This window comes from Gossypium arboreum, chromosome 7, assembly GCF_025698485.1.
Source record: "Gossypium arboreum isolate Shixiya-1 chromosome 7, ASM2569848v2, whole genome shotgun sequence".
Lineage (NCBI taxonomy): Eukaryota > Viridiplantae > Streptophyta > Magnoliopsida > Malvales > Malvaceae > Gossypium > Gossypium arboreum.
The window spans coordinates 90,142,331-90,153,135 of NC_069076.1; the positions used below are offsets into that span (position 1 = coordinate 90,142,331).

A 10,805-nucleotide genomic window follows, 5' to 3' on the forward strand; every position below is an offset into this window, starting at 1 on the left:
GAAAGGGTTAACTATCTCTTTTCAAGTAAGAGAATACAAGATTTTAGTGTATGTTATCAACTTAATTAAGTCTAAAATTAAGTTGCGCCCAATTTCAAGTCATTAATTTATTTACTTTAAATAGATTTCGATTATTTGATAAACATAACAAATTAAAAGTTAATATTATAAATTGATTCTCCCGCCTATTAAGATTATATATAATAGAAAATTATATCAAGGTACACCACGATATAAGTAAAAAAAATCAATTTATGTAAAAGTTAATATAAATAATTAATGAGGTTTTGGTTGAATGGTAAAACATAGATATAAAAACTAATGAGGTATAAGTTCCAAATCATATTGTGTACATTTTGCTATAAAATTACTTTCAAAATAATATAATTTACTTTGAAAAGTAAAGGTGTTTTTCGTCTTTGTCCAGCTGAATTGATATTCAATCAACTTATGGTACTAACTCAGTTGGAGAGTATAAATTATGTAAGTTTAGAGAAAAATCAAATTTATTGCATTAAAACAAAATTCATAAATCCTAATTATACATAGCTATCATTTACATCATGATGAAACTCAAATGTCATCATTTTTATTGCATTGAAACCACCTGTATTAAATAATGAATTGAGATCTCCATAAACTTAAGGTTCTACAATGATCTTACCAGTGGCATGGCCATCAATGCTTTTAGCCCATGCTTCTTCGGCCTTACTTAAGGGATGTATAGAGTCGACTACGGCTTTAATCTTCCCTTCTTTCACGAAATTAAGAAGAAAATCGAGTTTCTCTTTCTTAGGTGTCATAAGCAATGGAACTAATTGTTTCTTTGAAAAGGTAAGCTTTTGTAAAGCGTTAGTCATGAAAACACTAGGAGTAGGAGTAATGTCGAATACTTTGCCGTTTGTGCTCAAATTGGGCTTGAAAGTGGACCAAGGAAAGCCAGTTGCGCAGTGGATTACAGCGTCGTATTTGCGGCCGGAAGGGCTTTTGAGAGCTGCCCCGTCAGGGGTCTTGTAGTCGATAACCTCGTCTGCTCCGAGGCTCTTGACTAAATCAAGATTACGTGCGCCACAAGTGGCTGTCACGTGTGCGTTTCCGAGCTTTGCTAGTTGAACTGCATATTGACCTACGCCGCCCGATGCGGCAGTAATCAGGAGGTTTAGTTGCTGGCCGGTTTTTTCGTAGTTGAACCCGGGAGTACGGAGGAGACACTCGTGAGCTGCGAGGCCGGCGATCGGTAAAGCTGCTCCCTGAAAAGCCGTTACCTCTGGAGGCCTTGAAACTGTCAAATTCTCCTTCGCCACAGCAAATTCAGCCAGTCCACCTCCACATATGTTCTGTCATTGCAATATATATTCGTAATAATTTGCCATAGCCAATGACTTAAAACGATGCTAAATTGCAGATGAAACAAAGCTCCTTTATTAAACGAACAAAGTCTGAGGATCACTTACTCGGAACTGATAGTCATGTAAATAAGGTGATTGCATTATAAACATGATACGACTCAATACCGAAAGAGATACGGCACAAAAGTTTGGGGCTTTGGGGTTGTTCCAATAATAACCAACAAATAGTTTAAGTGGAACACAGACTCGAACATGGTAACGGGACACGACAGTCTTTGGGACTTCCAAATATATGAAAAAGCTTTAAAAAGTTCAGATTTTTCTTCAAGAACTATTGGGGTTGCACAAATGCCATAAACTATTTATCCAAATTGAATTACCATGCTACCCTGAAGCTCGTATTCGTATCTGATACTCTTATCTGATACATATTGTCAAACATGTAACAAATACTCGCACTCAAATCAGAATAACATAGACCGGAAGAATAAGAATGGCAACTTACGAAAAGCACGGCCACAACTTTATCGCCAGCTTTGAAATTCTTGACTCCTGATCCGACCTCAAAGACTTCTCCTGCTGCATCAATACCTTCTCCAACAAAAAATTCTTTAGCCAAATAGGCATTTGAAATATTGGCATTGAAGAGAAGTGCAATGTTTGCAGATGGAGAGATAAATGGTAGGTACCAGGTATGTGGGGGAATTTGCGAGGCAAAAATGGCCACACTATCCCTTTCTGTATTCTCAAGTCAAATGGATTTATACTAGTTGCCTCCATTTTTAGTAAAACTTCATCTTGTTTTGGAGAAGGAACTTGAAGTTCAACATGCTGCAGCAAATACATTTTCAGATATATGTTATAATTGTACCATGAACCCTCTCAGTTTCATATCCCTTTTGGAGTTTTGAACAACACGCCCGCACGCACTGCCACATGCAGGAGTAACATGCACCTTCATATCATTAAGTCGTTTCACTGCAAATGAGTGGATAGAACTCTCTGCCTTCCACAATACAAAGCATATACATACATACATAAACAGATGCATGCATACATACATGCATCCATGCCTACAGTGTAGGATACCACCACAGTCACATGCAGGGTAATATACACCTTGATATCATGAAGTTGTTTCACTGCAAACGAGTGGATAGACCTCTCTGTCTTCCACAATACAAATTGGAATTTCAGAGCTTTGACTCAAACAAAGCTTTCAATGCCTACTTCTTTTTTTTTTTTTTTTTTATCTTTTTACGTAAGAGAAAGATTGTATATATTAAGTTTCGAAATCCGAAGTTGTCGGACATTATTGTTAAAGATGACTAAGCTAAGCTTCAGATTTAGCAACTTTTTGTTTTGCTATAATACCTACATAAATCAACACCAAAAGCATAAACAATATGAACTTCTATATTACTTAGTAAATTAAAAGTAATTTAAAACCTTTCTTTATATCCATTCTTACTCTCCCTTGGTCAATATAATCACACTAGATAAACAATCTGGACTCAAATCTCCATTTCTAACCGTTTTATGAATTTATACTCCTACCTTATAAAAACTCGGAAATTAATCCTCTATTTTAATTTATTTATATTCTTCTATAAAAAAACTGAGATGTTAGTCCAATAAGTTCATCTTCATATTGTCAAACATCACCTTAAAACTGACATTAAAGATCAACAGTTAGGCAAAAATGAAATAGTAAAACTCGATAGTTAATCAATTTTAAGAAAAAAAAAAGAGAGAAGAAGAAGCAAAAATCAGTAGTTGAAACTGAATTAATTTCCAGTTTTCATAATGTCGAATTTTGTTAAATTCAATTCAATTCTGATAAAATAGAGTTATGAGATTCATAATTAGATCATTTTTACTTTGTTTTAACTTTTGATCTCGGAAAATTACAAGAAAAAATGCTAACAAAAAGACAAAAAAAAAGGAAAAAGCAAGCAAATAAAAGGATGAAGAAGATTACTTTCAAAGCAGCGGCGCCTCCGCCATAAGTGTTATATTGAACAGCACGCATCATAGTATTCTTAGCCATTTTCAGTTGTGAGTAGAAAATGAATGAAGAAGGTAACTGAGAATTGAGAAGATAAAAGAGAAAGCGGGAAGGACCAGAAAGTGTGATTAAATTATGTAGCTTTTGCAATTAGATAATTGGGCTTTGAGGGGTTGTTTTTATAGTGAAATTTCAGACATGGAAATGAGGCCTGCATTTAGCTAAATTAACGGGTATACCCCTCTTCCAACAAATTCGCAGAAAACCTTTGGTTACATTTCTATACTTTTTATGTATTATTATGTTAAACTGTTATTATAGATACTTGAGGATGAATTAATCGAAGGACAAGAAAATGATAAAAATCAAGTTAATATACTACAATAAATGGCTTTGATTAAGATAGACATGTAATTTAATCATTTTAATTTTTTTAATAAATTCACAAAAAAAGGTTAAAAAGGTTTTTCCACTTTCACAATTTTAGCAACTACTCACAATATAAACAAAATTTTAAATAAAATTCGCTTACATGAAAAAAGGAATCAGTTTCATTCAACTTTTGTTACTTTATTTATAATTATTAATATTTTAAGAAAAATATTGTTTTATTTTATTTTATTTTTCACCCAAGTGTGTTATTGTACAGTAATGGATCTAAAGAGCTAGCAGAGTCGACCCTTTAAAACAGAAAATTGTTCATTTAGATATTTTAAAAATTTTAAAATTTTAAATTAGTAAAAGTAAAATTATATTTTAATCTCTTAAAATGATAAAAAATATTAGATTAATGTTCTAAAATGATAAAATTTAATTTAATCTTTTAAAAATTATAAAGATATAAATTATTAAAAATTAAAATTTAATTTTTATCCTTCAAAATTTTTCTCCGTTCACCTTGGATTAGTTCATATTGTATTATTTCATCTATTATTCTATAATCAAATTAAATATATTTTTAAAGTTTGTATATTTATATGAGAATTTCTCTGTAAATTATTTATATTGTATAAATAAGTTCATGTATTGTAAATTATTTTTTACAATCATAACTTCTTGAATGTGCTACAATTGATTTCTTCTTCTACTCGTTGTATCAAACTTGCCGGCTTGTCCCATTTCAAACCTCTACTTTTCTCCTTGCCAATAATTACTGATTTTCAACGATTTTTAATACATTTTATTATTTCAAAATTTCATATTTTATAATTTTTATTCCCTAATTATATATTTAAAAATCATTTATTCATATAAATTTTAATATAAAAATTCTATCGATTTTAATACATTTTATTATCTCACAATTTCATATTTTATATTTTTTATATCCTAATTATATATTTAAAAATCATTTGTTGATATAAATTTCAATATAATAATAATTCTATCAATTTTGATTCAATGTGCAACATCATATATAAATTTTGATTTTATAACTACATTATTAAGTTAAAACAACTTTACATTATATTACACACACAATTATATTAATTCAATATGACAAAAGAATGTATGTATTTATTTCTTTTAAACATGTACAATTGAAATAAATCAAAGTTTTATATATACATATGAACCGCAATTTAAATTTTATTTATATAATAACACCAAATAAAAATTTATGTATCAAATTATAAGTTTAATCAATATTTATGTATAAATTTAATATTTATCCCTATAAATATTAAAATATTCACTTATTCATATAATTAACACATATTTTTAAAAAGATTTTGCTCATTGAACTATTAAATATTTTTACATAAAAAGAAATTTATAAGCAAAACTTTAATTAAAAATTGAAATATGAACATAGTTAAAATACATACAATTCAAACCTCAAATATGAACTAATAAGAAAAAGCATACAAGTCCAACATAATCACATTTCATTGTTGAAATTGTCAAACCAAAAAGCAAGGAAATGTAGGAACCACACAAAAGAAGAGCTAATTTGTGAATACAGAGCTTACAACATATGAAGAAAATTTTGCAACCAAAATGTAATATTAGCCATACATGATACATTTCATAAACATAATTTTCAAAGTCCACAAATCCTAATTATCCATACAAGCAACATGACCTCCAAGCATCGCTGTTATTGTTTTAATTGCTTATAACTGCAGTTAGTCTAATAAAGTAATATTTTATAGACTAAGGCTCCACAATGATCTTACCAGTGGCATGACCATCAATGCTCTTAGCCCATGCTTCTTCAGCCTTACTTAAGGGATACTTCGAATCGATTACCGTCTTAAGCTTCCCGTCTTTCACCAAGTTAACGAGATAATTGAGGTTCTCCTTCTTAAGTGACACAAAGAGTGGTTCCAGCTTCTTCTTTGAGAAAGTAAGCTTTTTCATAGCAAAAGTTAGGAAAGCACTAGGACCAGGGGTTATATCGATTACCTTCCCATTTGAACTTAGATTAGGTTCAAAGGTAGACCAAGGAATGCCCGCTGCACAGTGGATCACTGCATCATATTTGCGACCCGAAGGGCTTTTCAGAGCTGCCCCGTCGGGAGTCTTGTAGTCAAGAACCTCGTCTGCTCCAAGGCTTTTGACAAAATCCAGATTACGAGCCCCACAAGTGGCTGTTACATGTGTGTTTCCAAGCTTTGCTAGTTGAACTGCGTAATGACCTACACCACCTGAAGCAGCAGTAATCAAGAGGTTTACTTGCTGGCCACTTCCGTCAAGCTTGACCCCAGCTGCCTGGGAGAGTGCCTGGTGAGCTGTGAGACCAGCAACAGGCAAACCTGCACCTTCGGCAGCTGATACTTCTGGTGGCCTTGCAACTGTCAGATTCTCCTTAGCCACAGCATATTCAGCTAGTCCACCTCCGGTCTATCATTGTAAATATAATTCATTATAGAAGAGAGTCATAGCAATCGACATAACTGATACTGATTCGTTGATAATATAAATAGAAGATAAATTCACTGAACCACTGGACTGCAGTAAGGATATCTAAGTTTCTCTCAGCCAAATGGCCACATAATGAGAGTAATGATAGTCACATAGACAAAGGATGGTTGCATTCTAAACACGATACCGATTAATCCAAACAGGCAAGCAGGTCAATTCTAAGCGGTTCTCATGACTAAGCTAATCAAGATCACTCATTGGAAGACCAACATGGTTTACTAGAACAAAAAATGTAGCACCAGTCCTTAGAATTTCTTTTTATGGGGCTACAATTTACGCGCATTCCATCATTGTTGGATTCAAAAGTTGATCTTTTGGCCATGAGGAGATCCATATTTTACCTCAAGAATTGTTGCCTAAAGTCCTACCAAGCTCAACGCCCAATTAATTACTCGAGCTAATACCAAAAATACAAATATCATTGCCTATTTTTCAAATTGTGATCCATTAAGCTAGTAAAATACTGGTGATTCTTCCACTCTTCAAGAAGAAATCTCCTTTCTGATTGTTCTCAGAATGATTAATGACATGCCGGCAAGATTGTTTGAACCAGATTAGACCAGCTGATCGGACTGTTGGACAAAGATCCAGCTAGAGTACCTATCCGGAAGAAGGCTTTGAACCTTTTGACTCAGGAATCAATACGGACTGGTTGAACCACTTAAATCAGATTTTATATTTTATATTTTATATATTTTTTAATTAATTATTTAATCAAAATGGTGGTATCATCAGTTCAACCACCTATCTGATTCTGAAAACTAAGCCTACTGGCCAGACTTTTTATGCTGACTTGGGGAGGGGGGGATTAAGAATGAGAACTAGAACTTACAAAATGATGAAGCGTGGCTACAACTTTATCCCCAGCTTTGAAATTTGTAACTCCTGGTCCAATCTTTACGACTTCTCCTGCTACATCACTAGCTGCAAAAAAAATATATTTAAGATATCAAATCTTCCATGACAAGAGGGTGCCAAAATTACCATCAATAACCACAATTGCTTAAACTAAGAGACCTGCCAACCAGCTTTTTATTATGTTGGTTAATTATAGAAAAAGGATATGCCTTAACAAATAGACAAATTCTGTCCTTTAATGATAACTTGAGTTAAATAGACACATTCTTTTCCCATCAATAGTTACCACTAAAGCAAACTCCACAATGTAAATCGACGCAAATTAGATTACAAGTTGAATAATCCGGCAGATACTAAGTAAATTTTTCAGAAAGCCCTGCTAGGGAATTCAACATAGTAATACAACAAAAACAGATTGTGAAGACTCACGTAACTTGAGATATACTTAACAATAGTGTTTTAGAAATCAGACCACTCGTTCGCTGGTTTGATGAATTCGATTGGTTCAATTAAAAAAAAAAACTAAAAAACTCAAAATACTCGGTTCAACTGGTTTTTTAATCTGTTGAACCGGCCAGTACTGGTTCCCAATCCAAACCAGTTCAAAGTCATTCTCTAAACTGATACCTCGACTAGTTCCCAATTCAACCGTCGGTTCAACTGGTCCGTATCTATTCAAAGTCATTCTCCGGATCGATACCTTGGCCAATTCCTAGTCTAACTGGCCAGTCTGATCCGGTTCAAACATCATTGACAAAAAAAATTCTCAAGAAAATTTCAAGACAGAAAAAGTGAAAAGAACAAAATATATAAACTACCAGGTATGCAGGGGAATTTTCTAGGTAAAAATGGACGAAGCACCCCTTCCTGTATTTTCCAGTCAACTGGGTTTAGACTAATTGCGTCCAGTTTAAGCAATATTTCATCTTTATTTGGAGTGGGTATTGGAACTTCAACATGCTGTAACAAGCACAAAAAATTCAAAGCTGTTATGACATCAAGTCACTGGTAAATTTTCTTTTCAAGTTTATATCAAGCAGGTCCATATAAAAAATTTCTTTTGTTTTAATTGTTTGTTTTTGGTGGTTTAGTGTTGCTGTGGGTGGAGTTTTCCAAACAACCAATTTTGTCTTGTTTTGTGGTATTAATAAAGCATGCCGATTAAATTTAAAAAAAAAAAAAGAAAAAGAGTATCAACCTATCAACCTCTCGGTCTCAGATCTCTTCCAAGAGCAAATCCTTATTTACTTCCGTTCCAGAATGTGCTTTCAATCACAATTTTTTAACTAATAGAATTTTGAATCCGACGATAAAATCAGTTAACACTTAACTTCACTATCAAGTCTTAGCCCATAAGTCACAGATCTTTTTTGGAATTTTTAATTCCAAAGAGCAAATACTTAATTTACTTCAATTCCTGAAAATTCCAGCATCCTAGTGCATCGGAGTACTCATTCAAATTATCTATATGCTTGCAATCACAAATTTAACAAATAAAATTTTGAATCCGACGATAAAATCGGTCAACACTTAACTTCTCCATCAAGTCAACCTCACAATCTCATATCCTTGTCGTGAAATTTTAATTCCGAATAGCAAATTCCCTATAGTTCATTTCCGTTCCAGAAAATTCCAATTCCTTAATAACTCACGGCACTCATTGAAATCATATTCATGCTTTCTTCAATCACAAGTTAAACTAAAAGAATTTTGAATCCGAAGAGCAAACTTAGATCAATATAAACACTAGATTAACAACCTTAATTGAAGTCTCCACTAAAAAAAGGAACTAAACTTATATGATAAAACAGTAAGAAAAAAGTAAAAGCAAGCAAAATGGATCATCATAATGAAGTAGATTTTTACCTTCAAAGCAGCAGCGCCTCCGCCATAGCTGTTATATTGTAAAGCATGCATAAGAGTTTCAGCCATTTCTTTCACTAAAAGAAAACAAATCGAAGCTTTTTTTATAAGAAAAAATGAAGTTCAAAGAATGGCGCATTGATGCCGTAGGAGCGAATTGTATTGTTAACCGCTAGCCAAAACGATATAAACAAATGGGGACCACATTGTTAATTTGACGGATATACCCTGGATGATTTTGCAAGAAATCTCTTGAAATGTTGAATTTGGTAGCTGCTAAAGTTGTATTATTTATTTCATATTTAAAAAATATTTATCTATTATCATTGTCGTAACCATTTTTTTTTGTAGAAAACGGGAATCGACTTGGATTTTGAAAATAAAAACGAAAAAACGGGAGTCGCCACCGATCCTTTTTGACGAGGTGTGATCGGGTCACCTCATAACAGTGGTTTTTTTTTTAATAAATAGCTTGATTTATTTAAACAACAATTTTGGTCTACGCAAATCAAGAAAACAGGTTCGGGAGTCGGTTACGCACGAGGAAGGATTAGCACCCTCGGTACGCCCAAAATTGGTACCTAGTTGATTAATTAGTGTCTTAGTGTCGAAAAAAAAAAAACTTGAAAGAATTTTAAAATACGATCCTTCTTTATAAAAAGCTCCAGTGTTGAAGACTTTCTCGTCTCAAAATATGAAATGTCACACCCAGTAAGTTAGGACACGACATCTTGAATTTTCGAGAGCGAGCTTGCCTTTTATAAAATCTGTGTATTTTATTAGAAGGGTGTTCGATTATTTAGAGTAAACGAGAGAAATCGAAACCCAGTAAGTTAGGGCACGTTTTCTCGAATTCTCAAACACCGAATATTGCCTTTATCCCAAACAAATTCTTATTTCGAGATGACAAAAATGTCATACCCGGTAAGTTAGGGCACAACACTTCACATCTTCGAGAATAAGCATTTTTCAAAACTCATATAGTGATTTAAAAAGAATATATTCCGTTATTTAGGTTAAATGAGAAAAGTCGAAACCCAGTAAGTTAGGGCACGATTATCTCGAATTGCCTAATATAGGATATTACTTTTATGAAAGAATTGTTTGAATATATTGAGTGACAAAATATAACGTGATTTATAAAGGCAAATTTTGAGTATTAATAATAATGTATAATAATGAGTGTGACGATAACAAAAATAATAATGTGAGCAATTATATAAAAATGAAATGATAGCAAGCCTAGTAATGTGTAAATATAAACAAATGCATGAAGAAAATAAAACCATCGAATACATGAAATAATAAAGATGCATAAAACATGACAAAAGAAAAATGGCGATGATGACGAAAATAATAATAATAGCAATAGTATAAAACGATAATAGTACACATGGTATTAAAATATGTATAATAATAGAAACAAAAATATATATGATATATTAAAATATACGGGATATATATGAAATGAGCACATAATAGTTATAAAATATACATAATAGAATGTACGAACGATATGATATTTACAAGATATATGTACATAATATATATGATATGCATTAATGTACCTGCATAATATGAAGTATGATATACAAATATATATTAAAAGTATGTATATATGACACAAATGTATTAACAAAACAATAAGGTCAAAACTAATAATAATAATATATTCACAGATATATATATGTGTATATATATTGAAGATGTAAATAAACATATATTGATATTAATAGTAGATATGATGGAGGTAAAAGTAGATATAAAAAGTATATATAATGTGGTATTAATATATGTAT

The 10,805-nt window shown here is 32.0% G+C and overlaps 2 protein-coding genes across 2 annotated transcripts; both read right to left on the reverse strand.

Annotated features, from left to right (window-relative positions):
• Window positions 1–488: 488 nt before the first annotated feature.
• LOC108484567 (chloroplast envelope quinone oxidoreductase homolog) lies at window positions 489–3,503 on the reverse strand. Its single transcript, XM_017788396.2, has 4 exons — window positions 3,331–3,503; window positions 2,039–2,180; window positions 1,855–1,940; window positions 489–1,337 (listed from the first exon to the last, which is right to left on the reverse strand). The coding sequence occupies exons 1-4, from the start codon at window positions 3,397–3,399 to the stop codon at window positions 642–644; spliced, it is 993 nt and encodes a 330-aa protein (XP_017643885.1). The 5' UTR covers window positions 3,400–3,503; the 3' UTR covers window positions 489–641.
• Window positions 3,504–5,310: 1,807 nt separating this feature from the next.
• On the reverse strand, window positions 5,311–9,174 carry LOC108471837 (chloroplast envelope quinone oxidoreductase homolog). Its single transcript, XM_017773394.2, has 4 exons — window positions 9,010–9,174; window positions 7,962–8,103; window positions 7,118–7,209; window positions 5,311–6,204 (listed from the first exon to the last, which is right to left on the reverse strand). Exons 1-4 carry the CDS (start codon window positions 9,073–9,075, stop codon window positions 5,515–5,517), a joined length of 990 nt encoding a protein of 329 aa, XP_017628883.1. The 5' UTR covers window positions 9,076–9,174; the 3' UTR covers window positions 5,311–5,514.
• Window positions 9,175–10,805: the final 1,631 nt, after the last annotated feature.